Raw genomic sequence first — 18,197 nt, forward strand, 5'->3', positions numbered from 1 at the left:
TGTTGGGTCTTCATCGCTGCACACGGGCTTTCTCTAGTTGCAGTGAGCGGGGGCTACTCTTCATTGCGGTGTGCGGGCTTCTCATGGCGGTGGCTTCTCTTGTTGCAGAGCATGGGCACTAGGCACATGGGCTTCAGTAGTTGTGGCACGCAGACTCAGTAGTTGTGGCTCGCTGGCTCTAGAGTGCAGGCTCAGTAGTTGTGGCACACGAGCTTAGTTGCTCCGCGGCATGTGGGATCTTCCCAGACTAGGAATTTAACCCGGGTCCCCTGCATTGGCAGGCAGATTCTTAACCACTGTGCCACTAGGGAAGTCCCCCAAAATATACTTTTTATTATGATATATTTTTTGATTCATATTTTATATTTTGGTCTTTAGTTACAAGCATATGTGATGAATTCCACTGTTGAAAACAGAAAAGAAATACTCTATCTAAGTTAAGTCTTTCTGTCTTTTGATGTGTATATTCTGTAGGCCAATGGTCCTAATTGGGGGGTGGGGGGAACCTTTATAATTTTGTCTCTGGTAAACCTAACAGTAATTTTACTAATTACCACAGCTCATGCTGGGAGCTCCTTACAGTGAGATAAGGTCACCCAAGAAATTAGACCACTAATACTAACCCATACTTTTTGGCAGTGTTTGGATTTAGAGTTGTAAGTGTTCAGAAATCACATTCGTCTATCCATGTACTGCACTGAAAACATGGAATTTGGGCAGAAATACTCTGCATTTCATTATATAAAGATAAGTTTTTAAGTTGTGTTCTTTTCCTTAGAAAATGGAATAAACTCTGCCATCTATGTTGGCCTTTAAAATATCACCCAATAGAATGGATGATTCAATTAATGGGAGAAGAACTTCTTGGAAAGAATGCTAAATTCTGAGCCAAAATGTAAACATCAGAAATAGTTTTTAGTTTCTAGTTCTTGCCAAATTGGTGGATTAGCTCAGACTGCTGACTTCTCTTAAAATCATCTCAAGAGAAACAATAGCATTCCAGGCACTAATAATAACAAAATAAAATGAAAACAACAAGAAATGTGAGAAACCCATGGATAGACTGAAGGCTCTTTGACCTAGTATGGGGACCTGGGGTTCTGACTGCTGAGACTGCAGTAAGAGGACAGATTGGATAATTAAAAAAGAACCTAAGCGTTCAAATCAAACGAATTTTTAAAAGTACAACAGGGCAAGCCCTGAGTAACAAAAAATAAGGAAATAACAAAAGTAGAGGTAGAAATAAGTTAAATGGAAAACAAAAGAGAAGATTAACAAAAGAAAACCTCATTCTTTGAAAAGGTAAAGTAAGGAAAGTAAGTTAGACCGACCTCTGGCAAGAATAATCAAGGAAAAAGAAAAAAAGGGAAAGAAGAAATGCCAAAACAAAAAGTATAGGACAAAAGGGGAAAATACTATAAACCCAACATAGATTGGATTTATAATCATAAAATAGAGATTATAAAGTAAAATATAATCATAAAAAGTTACAAAATATGATCATATAATAATATGGATATAGGAACTCTTGTAGTCTAGAACCAAGATTTCTTTCTAGGATGTTCTGTCCTGACCACTGGAACCTCTTCTGAAAGTGCCTCTTTCTTAGGCTTTCCTCCCTGATGGCCCGAGTTTCTATTTCTAATACCGTTTCTTAGGAGAGCTTCTGCTTCAGGCTACAAAATCTAAGGCAATCTCTCTCCAACTCTCACCTTCCTACTCATTCTCTCCAACTTCCTCCATTCCTGTTGGGCAGCAAGAAAGAGAAGTGGGAAGGTAAGGGATTGGGATTGCACTGCTTTGGAGTAGCCATGAAACTTACTCTTCCCACTGTAATTCTAAATGCAGGTTTCCAAAAAAACATCATCACATATATTAGTATGGACTCATATATAAGGTGCTTTATGGGTTAAACCTACTTTGTAGTCTGGCCTGGGGTCCTAATCACCATATGAAGTCATTTCACCTGAACCTCTAGCTTCCGGGTTTCAAATTTTAGCTGTCAGATTTGTCCAGAAGTGCAAAATGAGGCTTTCTTACAAATGAGAATCCTAATGGAATGTTCACACTAGAATAAGATAATTCTGGGAGTGGGTGATTCAAGAGGAGGGACAAATGAATTCAGAGAAAGAATACTCAAGACTTAAGATTGCCTAGGTCTCACTGGGCCTCCAGAAAGACCACGATGATGTAAAGTATTGTTTCTATGGGAAAATATTATAACCTACTTTGGTAGGCTAAATAATGACCCCTTAAAGATGTTCATGTCCTGTCCTCAGAACCTCTAATGTTACCTTAAATGTTGTCTTTGAAGATTAAGTTAAGGATCTTGAGTTGGAGACATTGTTCTGTATTATCTGGGTGGTTCCAGTGTAGTCACAAATGTTCTTAAACGAGAGAGGCAGGAGGAGAGTTGGTAGTAGGATATATGACAATGAAGCAAGAGTTGAGAGTGATATGAGGATGGGGCCATGAGCCAAGGAATGCAGGTGGCTTGTAGAAGCTGAAAAAACTGAGGAAATAGATTCTCCCTTGGAGTTCCAGAAGGAATGCAGCCCTAACAACAACTTAATTTTAGACCTCTGATCCCTGTAACTGTAAGAGAATAAATCTGTGTTATTTTAGGCCACTAAGATTGTGTTGATTTGTCACAAAAGCAATCGGAAAGGAATACACATACTGACTTCAAATGAGCCTTTAAACCCATCTGTGATAAACTGCATTCTCCAAAGGTGGCTGCAAAAATATCTCCCATCTCACATACTCTTCTGCAATGTCATCTTGCCACTTCCCCATCACTATGTGGAATCTATCCTTTTCTCCCTCCTCCAAATCTGGGTGGACCCAGAGACTGCATTGATCAGTAGACTATGGTGCAAGTGATACAATGCCTCTTAACTGGCCCGGCAGCTTCCGCCTTCTTCCTCTTGCAAGCTAGGTACCATGAAAGCAGTGCCACTTTAGGACTGCATACTCAGGGAAACTCAACCACATGGAGAAGCCCTGAAGCATGGCATACCGTGTGGAGATAGAGGTGCTAAGGAACCTGAGCTGTCAGACATATGAGTGAAAAGCCATCCAGGAGGTGGATCTTCCAGACCCAGCCACCCTGGCTGATCCCATGTGCAGCAGAGACAAACAGCTTAACTAAGCCCTTTCTAAATATTTGATCCACAGATCATGAGCAAAATAGAATGATTATTTTAAGCCACTAATTTTGGGGCTTGTTTGTTACTCAGCAAAAGATAACCAAAACACCACCTTTTTAGTGAGTTGGTGACTATCTGTCCAATGAACTGATACGTATAATGTCTTCAGTGGCTATTAAGAAATGTTATGTTGTTTGCACTAAATGACCCCTGGTTAATTTAAAGTCTGTACATATTTTATCTCTATTATTTCAGCTGTTATTTCTGCCAGATTGCTATATCTAATTTCACAGAGTTCTAGTAAGAAATAAAATGAATAAAGTAAACCTGCTTTGTAATACTGAGGCATTATACAAATATTATTTTGTTAGTCTCTATGCAACATTGGAAGAATTGGAAGTTGCCTACGGCAACCAGAAACACTGACTTATTCTACTAACTTAATTATAGACAATTTCTAAATTAGGCTCTGGTCTATAGACTTGAGGGTGACTTTAGGTCTCTGCTACAGAATTAAGAACATAGGTTTATGTGGCAATAAATTTCCCTGCTAATTCAAGATATTTTTCACTTCTGGCTTTAAGGTTCTTTTCCAAAGAGAAGCCTCTATAAATCTATTTTTCATGATTCTGTGTTTATTGCAATCTTGCTTGTAGATTTTTAATTTTTCAAAAAGGTGGATGGAAATATTTAGGATTGACATTTTGAATGCTGAATCATGTAAATCTACAGAAGCATAAATATTCTACCACTTTGGATAATTTCTACCATGATATCAGATCAAGTAAGTGTGTCTGCTCTAAGATTACACTTGTTTGTATTTACAGGTTGTCTTGGCTCCTTCAGAGCTGGATTATTCACTACTGCTCGTCTGTCAACTAATGCTTACCCTGACCTAAGGAGCTGTGTCAATGGTAAACACCTCTACCATCAGTTTAAAAAACAAAACAAAACAAAAACCTGCAAGTAAAGTACCCCCATATAAATATAACTAATGTTTAAAAATCAACAAATGAGCCCTTGAAGGGCTGCAAGGCCCAGCAAGGAGGTATTCTCAAAATGCATTTGAAGAAATGTTTTTTATTTTTTTGGCCACGCCACATGGCTCTAACACTGGATCAAATTAGCCAAATAATTATTTCTTTCAGTATTTATTTATTTGTTTATTATTTATTTAGTTTAAACTTTTTATTGAAGTATCATATATGTATGTATGTGTACAGCAATGTACATGAAAGATGAATTTTTTTCTTTTTTGACCACATCGTGTGGCTTGTGGGATCTTAGTTTCCCCACTAGGGACTGAACTTGGGCCACAGCAGTGAAAGCGCTGAGTCCTAACCACTGGACCGCCAGGGAACTCCCTGGAGGAATGTTTTTTAGATGTAAATGCTGCTGTTTTACTTAAAATGAATTTTCCGCCTAATGTTTAAATTGAAGTGTTCCTTGTTTGCCACGCTTTAGGTCATTGACTTCAGAATTTTATTCCCAAGAGCTTTAGTTTGGCTGTCGTTGCATAATCATGTACTTATGACCAAATGTTACAGTTGATTAATAGGTCAAAGTGGAACCACATTTATTTTTCTGACTTTTGGCATCAACGATATAAATGTGGAAAATCTTGTGATATCAAATTAGCCTTTTCCCCCTGAAGTTCACATAAGGCCTAGTGATAATTCTCATAGATTATTTGTCTCTAGTTTATCAATTTCCTGACTTAGAGTCAGAGAGAAAAAGGTGAAGTTGCAACATGTAAATTGGGATGTTTGTCCAGTGAATATTTTACAGGCAGCATTGGCATTATTGAGATATTCATTCATGTGCATTTTCTATAATTCAAAATTAGTTGTAACTATGCAAGTAAAACCGTTTGCCTACATGTGTATATTTAATTCATACTTTATTTTTTTAATTTACCAAAGGACAGAAAAATAATTTGATAATTTCCTGATTAACCTGTTTTCTGTCATTTTAACTAATACCTAATTTTCAAAAAATTTGATTTTATGAGGACTTTTTTGAAAAGTTCAGTAATTAGGTTTTAATTAGATTAAAAAAAATTTTTTTTTGCAAGTAACAGTTTGCTTTGCTAACATAAGCAAAGGAGAATGTAAAGGAAGGATGGAAGGAACTTGCAGATCAGCTAGGAAGGCTGGAGAAACAGGTGTGGAAGCGTGCAGGAGCCAGGGACCGTTGCAGCGTCTAGTGAGGTGAGAGTGACCACAAATAAGTCAAGACACAAATAGGCATATCATTTAAGATAGTGATAAAGTGCTGTGACATTTTATGAAGAAAATGTCCCTCCTTAGGAATCACAGTATTCTGCTACCTGTTGCCCAATGTCTGAAAACCATTTGACTAGAATTCTATTTATTTAAAGCAGGAGAATAAATCTGGTCCCTGTTATTCTATCTTAGCCCAATTTGGAAGTTCCAAATTTTTCTATTGATACTACACTATTTCTATTGATATTGAGTAGTTTTATTGTTCTGCCTACCTCATGGAATTGTTTTAAGGATCAAATAAGGTAATATATGAAAAGAATATTAAATTACAGTTATAAAGTACTGTATATATTTGCAAATATAAAAGTAGTTCCCTTTTGCAAAATAATTATGAAGATTTGTCTAATGGATCCACTTTTCTTAATGAAAAAGTATTTGAAGGAATGAGTTGTAATTTTTTTCCATTGACCATAGGCTTTGTGCACAGGATTCTATTAAAGGGCATATAATTCTATTTTACCATGGCATGTGGTAAAAATTAAATAGATATATATTTCCTTCAGCCGTTTCAGACCAGTGTAATCCTCTGCCATGCAATGAAGATGGATATATGACCTGCAAAGATGGCCAAGCTACATTCACTTGCATTTGTAAATCAGGTTGGCAAGGAGAGAAGTGTGAATTTGGTATGTATAATAAACCCAGCTGGCTCATCTGGATTGGCCTCCTGAAAAGTTCTCTGAAGGTTTTATTACTTTAAAAGTAATTTATTTCCTCCTTTTTAGATATAAATGAATGCAAAGATCCTTCAAATGTAAATGGAGGTTGTAACCAGATTTGTGATAATACACCTGGAAGTTACCACTGTTCCTGTAAAAGTGGTTTTGTTATGCTTTCAAATAAAAAGGACTGCAGAGGTAAGAGTAAGAAGGTAGACTAAAAAGGTATATACTATGTGAGAGCAAAATTCAGTTAGAGGAATTTCCCCAGGAAATTCTTGGAAAACTCTTAGGTGGTAAGTGCTTGTAATAAGTATACATTATTATCTACCTTGAAACCTTGTGATACTATGGGACAGCCTTTGGTTTATTGTTTATAGAGTATTTTTTTATTCACAGAGTATTTTGTTGTCTTCTTATTGTGTGTGCATGTGTGTACATGCACGTGTTTTAATGAAGAATTTCATTATATGGTAATAAAATGAAGTTTTAGTGCAAGTCCTTGCATACTACAGTCTTTGCGAAATCGTTGTTTATCCTTTTTCTTCCAGACACTATAATAGTATATCCTTTATTCCAATAAGATAAACAGTTTACAAATAAATCACCACAATCCTTAATAACTTCTTTCACTGTATTTTATATTTTCTTGTCAGAAATACCTTTCTAATTTCCAATATAAACCCTTCATCTTGCACCTCATTTCCTGTTGTGGTTTTGAAAAAGATGAAACTCTGGTTTTCCTTCTCTTTATACATCTAAGATCACATCACTGGTCATAACTTTTTTTTTTTTTTTTAATTTCAGACTTAAATAATTCCAGTCAGTTAGTTTAGCTTTTTAAGTCATTTAACTAGTGTATTTCTTTTTTTTTTAATTATGCTTCTCTTTCCCTCAAATTTTACCTTTCTTTTTTCTGCATAATGTCTTTTCCATTAGACTGCTTTAACTACCTTTACTAAATCTTCAAATATAAGTGCTAGGTACGTGGGTGACTAAAAATGAAGTTCTCCAGCCTGGAGTTAAATTTTGCCTTTAGAAAATGGGAGCAAGTTATTCTTTCTTCTCTCCTTTCCTCCTTCCCTTCCTTTCTTTCCTTCCTTTTCTTCCTTCTTCCCTCCCTCCCTCTCTTCCTCCTTCTCCCCCCTCTCTTTTTCTTTCTCCCCCCAGTTCTCCTCTTTTTGTATGAAGTAAAAAAATTTAGTAAGTTAAAATGTAAAGTTTTCTTTTTCAACTCTATTCATATCTGCTTTGGTAAATCCTTAAATTGAATTCATATACAAGGAGTGGCTGTCCCTCACTGCATTGTAGTGTTTAGTCTAGCATAGTTTACTATAATATCATTTAAAGTGCAATTAAGTGATTCTAAGGTGAACTGTATAAGCTAACGATTTATTATGAGCAGTTATCCAATTTCAGATTATATATCTTTCTTGTTTGCCTATTTGAAGGTGTTTGAGGTTAGAGATTTAGAATATCAATATCATTAAAACACCAGTTATAGAAAACCATTATAATGAAGGGATACCATATGCATTCCACAAGCAAATAATACCCATTAAAACTTCTACATCTAAATACTTGAATAGTCTATACTGCTAAAGAATTTATATTTTTAATTGATAGGAATTTAATCCTTATCCATTGAATTAATACACCTTAACAAAAAGTTCTCTTATAAATGAGTGTCTCTGATGATCAGAACATATGTTCTTGTATTCTTTATTTACATAGTCTTTTATCCATGATACCTAAGTAATAAAGTACAGATCTAGAAGAAGAATATGTATACAACTGTTACAATAGGGCCTTTGCTAAAATGTGGATATGGCTGGGATTAAGCTGCCAGTAAATGTGCAAAAATGCAAGAATAAAACTTTTCATCAGACATTAGATGTCAGTGTAGAGTCATAAAATGTACATGCTATAACTGACACTCATATGATTTAAATGAGTCCTTGTAATATGCCTCAAACCAAATAAATTTAGTCATATGTTTTTACTTTCTGTAGAAAATATGGATTTTATAGCTCTTTTTAGAAAAGTAAGTATTTTTTGAAGTAATTGTAGATTCACATGCAGTTGTAAGAAATAATAAAAAGAGATCCCATGTACCCTTTACCCAATTTCTCCCGATAGTAAAATCTTACAAAACTATAGTACCTTATAACACCCAGGATATTGTCACCAATACAATCAACATACAGAAAAATTCCCTTACCACAAGGGATTGATTCATTTATTTTTGTGCAGGTCATTTTAAATAGAGAAATGTCTGAAAATTTGGCTATTAGTCTGTGGAAAAATTAAACTATTAATATCAACTTTTTAGAGTAGAAAATATATTTTTCATTCTGAGCTTGCCTTTCCTGAGAGAGTGCAAATGAGAAGAGTTCACTAATAATTACATCTCTATTGAACTATTTCTGTCACTTGTTTTGTTTTTCTCACAGGTGCTTATTCAGTAACTAGTTGCAATCAATACTTCATCTCCTACTCTACTATGTAATATAATAAACGCACCTGAAATTTCTGGAATAGTAATTTAACACTAACATTTACGCTGAATTAGCTGCACTTTATAAATACTTTAACACCTTACCCAATCCCATTTTAAATTTGAATCACTCTTGAATACTTTAAGCCACAATAATAGTATGCAGATTTAGCTATTGTCCATTTCCAGAGGAAAGGTGTAAGACTGATGAGCCATCTCATTTTTATTTTTTATATTTGTGATAATACAGAGTAAATATGCTGTTAAGACCATATTTCAGAAACATGTATTTAAGAATACATATTAAGAATATGATGAGTCTCCCATTTATTTTCATACTGTATCCTGGTAGACAAGAAAAAATAGCGCTTTTTTTCTTTTACGTGACTACAAAGGAAATAGCAACCATTAGTCAAATTCCCTATGTATTTGTATAAAGAAATCATATTTAGTGAACTAATATATGATGATAGATTTAATATTTTGTTATTCCCAGACCACTTTGTTGTCTCATTAGATATATTAAACTAGATCCAGGAAACACAAATCAAGGGGTCTTTGCTAGTATCTTCTGGTATGGGAAAAATGTTTTTTAATATACCGGTTTCATTTATAGATGTGGATGAATGCTCTGTGAAGCCAAGCATTTGTGGCACAGCTGTGTGCAAGAACATCCCAGGAGACTTTGAATGTGAATGCACTGAAGGCTACAGATACAATCCCATATCAAAGTCTTGTGAAGGTAAAGTTCTGGTGGTGTCATTGGTGGTGAAGAGGGTGTTTGCACCCTGATTTGATATGAGAAGCACTGGTTCTTTAGTAGTATGCAATCTGATTGGCCCGCTAAGCTGTATATGAATTGGAGACCTCCCATATATGAGCAAAAGAACACATTTTTAAAATTATTTATTTATTTATTTACTTTTGGCTGCGTTGGGTCTTCGTTGCTGTGCACGGGCTTTCTCTAGTTGTAGTGAGCGGGGGCTACTCTTCATTGCGGTGCACAGGCTTCTCATTGCGGTGGCTTCTCTTGTTGCGGAGCACGGCCTCTAGGCGCGCGGGCTTCAGTAGTTGTGGCTTGCAGGCTCTAGAACGCAGGCTCAGTACTTGGGGTGCACGGGCTTAGTTGCTCCGGCTTGTGGGATCTTCCCGGACCAGGGATCGAGCCCGTGTCCCCTACATTGGCAGGCGGATTCTTAACCACTGCGCCACCAGGGAAAAACATTTTATAATATTCAAAGATAAAAAGAACTTCAAGCTCGAAGGAAAAACACACGCACAAAAAGAAAGGCAAATTTAAAAATCACGTGGATGTTACAAGGGTGGTTAGAAATCTTCGGTTTTATACCAAGCTTTTCAATGATTTTCTGTGCATATATCAGTGTGCCTTTTATTGTAAAATAGTAAATGACCTAGTTCTATTATAATTAAATACATGTAAAAGAAAATCTCTTCATAACCAAATGATAACCAAGCTCTAAAACCTTGAGAAGTACTGATTAGTAATGTCAGTGCCTGTGGTTTTGGGAGAGCCCCTTGGAGCTTATGATTACTTCATTTGGCTCCAGTGGTGCTGCCATGTGTGCCTCAGGTAGCTTAGATGTGTTAGAGCAGGGGTCCCCAACGGCCGGGCCTACACCGGTCCACGACCTGTTAGGAACCAGGCCACAGAGCAGGAGGTGGGTGGCGGGCGAGCAAGCGAAGCTCCATCTGCCGCTCCCCATCGCCCCCCATCACTCACATTACCTCCTGAACCAACCCCCCACCACCGTCCGTGGAAAAATTGTCTTCCGTGAAACCGGTCCCTGGTGCCAAAAAGGTTGGGGACCACTGTGTTAGAGAGATTTTTTTAAAAAGCATGGATATATATAAATTATCTCATATCCTCCTTTGAATTTTTTAAAATTTCAGAATGAATTTAATACCATGACTAAAACGAATCCAATCAGTAATTTTTCTATTGTGGCAAAATATATATATAAGATGTGCCCTTTAACCATTTTTAAGTGTACAATTCAGGGGCATTAATTACATTCACACAGTTATGCAGCCATTACCATATCTGTTCCCAAACTTTTCCAAACAGAACTCTGTAACTGTTAAGCAATAAATTCCCCCTCCTCCCTTTCCCAGCCCCTGATAACCTCCAACTTACTTCTGTCTCTATGAATTTGCCTAAATTGATAATAATCTTAGAATAGTTTCTTTTTCAACTATTTGTACTCCTTTTGAGATTTTGATGTGTTATATCCTTATGCACTCACTGAAAAATATCCCCCCAACCCACCATTCCTACTCTCCCACCACTCCAGGTGGAAATTACTGTAGTAAGCTCTAAGCATTTGCAGACTTATTATTAGCCAACTTCATCATCAATATTGTAGTTATATTCAACGAATGACAGATTTTTTAAAAAAGATATAAATGTGAAAATATAAATATATTTATATATAAATATATAATACTTTATTACTCTAGTTATACTATTCAATTTTTATGGTACTGAGGGTTCACTAATTTGGGGGGTCTATTTTAAGGCATTTTAAGGGAGAACTTATATGCTATAATAGTATTTGAGTTTGGGAATTTTCAAAGATCACAGGGTGTATTCATCAAAACGGTCAAGGATCGTAGGTAGTTCTGAAGTGTACTTTAGCTGAAGCATCTTATTACAGCTTTTCAAGAATGATTTTCTTAAAATATGGAGTAGGAACAGGGATCATATAGAAGATTTCACAGTATGGGAGGTAATAGCACAGTGAGGTTTTTTGTTTTTTGCTTTTTTGTTTTTTTACATAAGAAATAAATATATGCCCTTAAATTTATTGTCGCCAGTAATCATTGCATTATGGAAAGTGAAATTTTCTTGATATGATCATTTAATCTCCAATTACATTAACCTTCAATTAAAAGGGATCTTTTCTTCCCTTCCCTTCCCTATCTTCCTATCCTCCCCTCCCTCCTCCTCCCCTCCTCTCCCCTTCCCTTCCCTTCCTTTTCTTTTCTTCAAAGCAAAGAGTTAAGAAGTAGTGTCAATGGAATTCATATGATCAGATGTGACAGTTACCTGGAGACTCTCAGTCTTTTTTTCTTCAAAATCATAAAATTAGTATAATTGTTATATCTTTATTAATTATTAATTACTGAAAGTTATTCATTAAATTTGTTGGTCAGGTATATAAATAAATAGAAATTACACTTGTAACTCATTTAAATTTCAATGGCAAGTGTATAAATGTGATTTGATGTCAAAGGAATTTCTTTCACTGAGGATTTATTATCATTGATTATCTCATACTAAAATCAACATAGTCCTTCTTCTGTGGGATTGAACATTTAGGAGATATTAAAATTTATGTTCTCTTTTACCCCAGATGTGGACGAATGCTCTGAGAACATATGTGCTCAACTTTGTGTCAATCACCCTGGAGGTTACTCTTGTTACTGTGATGGGAAGAAAGGATTCAAACTTGCTCAAGATCAGAAGAGTTGTGAGGTAACATTTTGCAAGGCTAACCTTCCCATCTCTTTTTTAAAATGAAAGAACCAGGTACTTATTTCCACATAGTTGAGGTAAATCAAGAGAATACAGATGTCTATTATAATTGCTATAGTTCAAAGCAGGCTATGAGTCACAATCTATTTTACTAATTTTGGTCATGTAAGTGGTAAACATTGTGGATAATTAGTGACTGGATTAAAAAAAAGAAAAGCTGCAGGGCCACAGTTCAGAGAGTGCTCATCTGTATAGCCTGTACATATATAAAATGCAAAGTGTATGTTTATTTAAGAAACTAAGAAAAGCTGAGGTTTATACTCCTCTTTGTGAGAAAAAAGTCTTTCATAGAACTTTAGAGAAAACATTTTCCAGTGTCTGCTTTTCTTTATCGCACTCTGACAAGTTTGATCATGCCGCAGGCATGTTAGTACTTGCAAGAGTGCTCATAAAATCTCAGGTGTAAACAACTTTGTCAGAGTAGGATTTAGTTGGGGTTTAAGTATATCGAAATTCAGAGAGGTCAATTTTGTTAATTTATATCTCTCAAAATTGCTTTTAATTACTAAGATTCAATTCATAATTGATCCAGAAATTGAATGTTGGGGGTAGGTTCTAGTTCTTCTTCCACTGTAATAAATAGGTCAACATTTGAAGCTCTTTTTTTTTTCCTAAATAAGGATCACATGTTAGTGATCTTTAGTCAAATTCTTGAATCTCTTTTAATTTTTAAAAGTTAAAGTGAAATTTCAAATGCTTATGAAGCAGACAGTAAAAAAAGCCCTAAACTAAATAATGATTTAATCATGAATTTACACATACCTCTATATCTGCTACCCAGAGAAAGCTGTGTATGTCCAAAAAATGTAACATTTCATGTTATGCCACCTACTTGGTAAAGAAAGGTAAGGTAAGCTAGTTGGCATACGTAGTAACTTTGGTAGTACTTCATTGGACTGTATTGTGTGCATGTCTATTTTGTAATTTGGTTTTCTATTATTTCAGTATTTGTTGTAGTTACACATTACCATCTACCTTGGAATAGATTTATGGAAGTTCTAAGAGGAAATGAGATATTATTTCTGGACCTAGATTTAATACAGTGCTGTTTACACAGTTCCCCCCAGAATATCCCTGTATGTATGCCCAAGAACTTCTCCCTTAAAAACCTTTCCATTTTAATGTTTGTTTTTGCTCTTAGAAGGAAAAAACCTTGATGTTACATCAGATGACTCTAAATCACTTTTTTTTTTTGGTGAATTCCTTGGAGATTACAGTAATATCTTACTTTATATTTAACCCATTCAGGTTTTCCAGCATTCCCTTTACTATCTAGATAGCACATTTTTGCTCAGAAAAATTTTGGCTTAATAAGACTTTAAAACGTGTATTCTTGGAGGTTATACTGATGGACTATACAAGGAAGTAAAAGATATTGCTTTATTATCACTATGGGTGTTCTTAATTTATTTTAGTGTATCACAGAGGATACATTTGACAAGAACACTAGGAACTAGAGAAAGGATGATACCCTGACACAAACACCAAGCAGTAACCTACGCTTTTTGTTTGTTTTGTTGCCTTTTCTCCAGGCTGTTCCAGTGTGTCTTCCTTTGAACCTTGACAAAAATTATGAATTGCTTTACTTGGCAGAGCAGTTTGTAGGGGTTGTTTTGTATTTAAAATTTCGTTTGCCGGAAATCACCAGGTGAGGTACCAATGTCAATGATAATTTCTAGAGATAAGCAGGTCAGGACATAAGAAAAGAAGTGACTGAAAGGTTTAAAATGTACGAAATTTTATTAACAATCAGATAAGTTAGGTGTATAATCAGTCAGATAATATGAGGTACCCTAAAGTTCATTTTTATCTTTACACGTAATTTTCATGCTTGAATCACTTGGGGTCGTTCTAGGCTGATTTTCTCCAATGATCATTTTATCCCATAGTTCTTCCTTTTCTAGTGAATACGTATTTACTAAGAAGCTGGGAAAGTAGATTTAATGTATTTGTGAAATTTTCATTCTTTATACATGTTGTTAAAAATTAAGTAATGAGAAATATTCAAAATACTGGTTTTAGAATATAGTTATATTCATAAATATTAAGGAAACTGTATAAGATTGCTTAAGTAGTATTTTAAAGGAATGCATTGCATGATTTTAGTTGACTATCTGGGTACTTTACCTGCCGTTCCTGTATTTAGGTTGACTTTCGTGAGGGAGTAGTTACTTCTATTTTTGAGTCATGACTCTTTAATTATAAAATTTTCTCAGAGCCATACATTGTTGGAACTAGGAAAAAAATTTCAGAATTTTGTTGGAATAATGGAAAGGAAACATTTGAGACTGATTATAGAGTCCAAATTTTAAAATATTTTAATTAGATAAGCATGCATATTTAGAATTTAATTCATTAGATATATGAGTGATTATTCATTAAATAATTCAACTCAATCCATAGAAATTTTATCATTAAGGAACATTGAAATTTATTCACTGATCTAATTGTGCTCTTTTGACACTCTCGTTTCCCCCAAGTTGTGGTTTTCCCCTTTAACATCTCAGAGCAAATAATATCTTCTAGTGATATAGATTGTAGACAACCTTTCCTTGCTATGAGAGTAATGAGAATGAGAGAGAAGAGTTCATTATTACATACCTTCAGGCACTTTCAGAGGTATTCATTTTTCACAATTCACAGATACTTGGGCTGTAACATTGGATCAAATTGGATCAATTATTTCTTTCAGTATTTATTTGTTTATTATTTGTTTAGTTTAAACTTTTTATTGAAGTATTATAAATATATATATACACATAGAAATATACATGTATCTTACATGTAAGCTTGATGAATTTTTATAAGCTGCCACCTGTGTAATGAACACAAAGAACAGCTAATGCTTTTTTATTTCTTTTTTCTTTTTTTGAAAATTCCTTCAGCTCTGTTTCCCATGATCAAATACTTACCCTACCCCAAAGTTAGCAGATTCACTTTTTTTCACTCTACAATACTTCTGAAAAAGAATGAATTGTTCCCCAGTGTAATGAATCAGTATGCTGATGTATTCCAGACAGAAAATGTGCAGAACATGACTCTTTGAATTACTGGTTTAACATGATTTTACAAAGAGAAGGAAATTATCTCCATAATAGGATGAACTTCTATAAGATCCTGAGTGTACATAGATTCGGGTTTTGGCAAGATAATATATGCTTCACATCAGCAAAATGTGAGGAATATGAAAGAGAATAAAAGTCCCTACTCGAAGCAAAATTGTTCTTTTTAATATAATCTGAGTTCTGTAAATTCCTACTACATTGTTATCTACCCAACATACTTTACTCCACATTTACCTCTTTATAATATTTCCTTGGAATTCTAAAGACTAAAAAGTTTATTCTATCACTTTTTCTTTGTTCCATTTGAGGTAGATTTGTGCCCTATTGCAAATGGTGCCTCTATCACTATACTATTATATGTGGAATAAGAAAGAGTGTGGGATTCTTTCTTGCCTTATTTAGTAATTATCTGAATTCTTGATTTTTTAACTTAAATTACCTTTATTTTAACTTAACTCAGATGACTAATAGTTATACAACTATTTTTCCTATTCCCTGCTTATCTTTTTTCAGTCATTTTGCTTTGCTGGTTCCTTGGAAACTTTAATGTTAATTCTCATTAAAGTATCCTGAGGGCACTGAATTGATATATATTATTTTTTAGTCCAGCATCCTTAAGATTTTTTCCTCCCCTGTAGTAGCTACATACATATATGTGCAGAGTCTTAACAGCAACAGGTGTTATCAGAGCTCAGATCGTCCCAAACACATGACTATATCTTTTAAGCTCTCCTTCCATGTACTCTAGTATAGTGATTTATGCAATTAGAGTTTGGGAGAGCTTTTGAAATTAAATGAACAGACACATTTAAAAGTTTTTGACTTTACCTTCCTTTACCACACATGAAGTCTTAATTATGCTTGCAATCATCCAGATGCTACCTTGTATATCTCTGTGAGTGATTCCTTCCTGACATATATGAAATCATAGGAAAATATGCTTTTTGATGGATATACTTCAATCATGGAATTGTAACATCTTTTACTAATCATGTATGGATACAGCAAAAAAAAAAAAAAAAAAGAAATCTTAATGTCAGATTATATAGTGTATAAAAGGCTCCACGAGAGAGACAAATGCCTAATATTTGTACATGAGTATTCCAGCATTTTAAAGAGTGCCTTCAAAACAAATGCCAAAAGATGAAAAATTATCAAAGCATCTTTTCATTGGGAAAAAAGATTCCACAAATAAGTAAGAAAGTATAATAACTTGATTTTAAACACACATGGAGCCAGAGATAATACAAGAACAGCTTAATCCTGCCCTTCTCTTTTATTTTTTCCAGGGAAAGAAAGAGTTGACTCTTTCAACGTATTGCTGTTTGCCAGTACACGAAAAAAAAGAATAACATAGTCTTCAATATTTCTTACAGTTAAGGCTCTCTCTTTGTCCATTGTTTAGATTTTCAGCTGAATTTGATTTCCGGACATATGATTCAGAAGGTGTTATCCTGTATGCAGAATCTTCTGATCAGTCCTCTTGGTTCCTGATTGCACTTCGTGAGGGAAAGATTGAAATTCAGTTTAAGAATGAATATACAGCCAAAATCACAACTGGAGGCAAAGTTATTAATGATGGTTTATGGAATATGGTACGTTTTGCTGAATTCATAAAGAATCTTTCCACTTTGATGCAATTTGTATAAAATCATTGATCATTTTTTTAATAATGATACCAAAGCAAAATAATTTTGGGTTTATCTGATGTTGTGTGAAGTATATTCTACACGCTGTAAATCCCTGAAACAGCCTGAGAAGTTATTATCTCTCAATATATTGCAGATTTCCCATAACTGAAGTTGTTTTCAGTTATTTGCTTTGTTAAAGGCAACTACTCTGTCTTTAACTTTTTACCTTTTTTAGTGGCTATCACTGGGTGAACAGTGATATCGCTCCTATAGGTCAGGGGTTATTCAAAGACAACACTGATCAAGGACAACTACACTGGATAGCCATCAGTATTTTTAATGTAAAAGAGAAATACACATAGTAACAAAATAAAAAATTTAATTTAATTTTAAATATTATCATGTAGGTATAATCAGTTTGTACAAACAGGATACACTAGCTGGTACCAACTAGAGTGCTTAGAAACTAGCATTTTTAGATAATCCCTATAAGTGAGTCTTTATTTTAATAATCAAGAACAGCACTATAATCTACTGTATTAAAATGGAGCTTTCCTTGGAGAAGGAATTACTTGGAGAAGGGATTACTGTTAGTCCACAGAGGGGAGAATTCCTTTCTGCAATTAAATCAATGCTACTTTCAGCAGAGAACAGCGGAGAGAAGAGTGTTGTGCCCCAAACAGACACTTTCTAAGCCTGTGGGAACTGACAAGAGGTCCATGTTGAGCAGCCATGTAAAGTCATCACTAAATTATTTCAGTCTTATATTTATCCACTCTTGCAGTCATATACTCAATAAGCTTTTAGTGAGCATGTTTAAAGTGCTACATCCCTGAGTTCAAGGCGCAAAAACTATAGCAGGAGTTTGTCCTTGCTCTTGAGGTTAGTACCTCACAGTTTAGTAGCTGATGCTGCATTATGAACTAATACAATATAATGTGAAATATGTTACAGGAAGGTGGTAATAAAGAACAGTTGGGTGCAGATATGGTTCACCAAAAAGGGGACTGTCTGTCATTTGGCAGCCATGGATTTTGGGCTCCTAACTTTAAAAGAATAGTGTCTTCACAAGATCAAATGCAACTGTCAGAGAAGTCACTAAAATTCTCTGACTTCTGATGCTTATTAGTGTATCTTTGTTACTACATCTTTCCTACTACATCTGTATTTAGAATATTTGATGCATACAGCTATACCTCCAATGTGCTGAAGAATACATTTTCATGCCTACCGTCCCTAAATCACCTATCTAAAACTGCTAAAATCACTTTTGCAGCAAAAGAGAGTGAACAGAATTTTTTTCTAATTAGTTTATACAAATTGAAGATATCAGCTGTTTGAAGGTGAATTTAGAT

At 34.7% G+C, this 18,197-nt stretch overlaps 1 protein-coding gene across 1 annotated transcript in view; it reads left to right on the top strand.

Annotated features, from left to right (window-relative positions):
* The window catches only part of PROS1 (protein S), a 60,947-nt gene that overhangs the window by 27,711 nt on the left and 15,039 nt on the right, over positions 1 to 18,197 (top strand). The window contains exons 4-10 of the mRNA XM_068545604.1: positions 3,977 to 4,063; positions 5,938 to 6,060; positions 6,160 to 6,291; positions 9,207 to 9,332; positions 11,965 to 12,086; positions 13,679 to 13,794; positions 16,617 to 16,806. Of these exons, the coding sequence (XP_068401705.1) occupies positions 3,977 to 4,063; positions 5,938 to 6,060; positions 6,160 to 6,291; positions 9,207 to 9,332; positions 11,965 to 12,086; positions 13,679 to 13,794; positions 16,617 to 16,806 (896 nt within the window). The remainder of the gene's footprint in view (positions 1 to 3,976; positions 4,064 to 5,937; positions 6,061 to 6,159; positions 6,292 to 9,206; positions 9,333 to 11,964; positions 12,087 to 13,678; positions 13,795 to 16,616; positions 16,807 to 18,197) is intronic.

Source organism: Eschrichtius robustus, chromosome 6, assembly GCF_028021215.1.
Source record: "Eschrichtius robustus isolate mEscRob2 chromosome 6, mEscRob2.pri, whole genome shotgun sequence".
NCBI lineage: Eukaryota > Metazoa > Chordata > Mammalia > Artiodactyla > Eschrichtiidae > Eschrichtius > Eschrichtius robustus.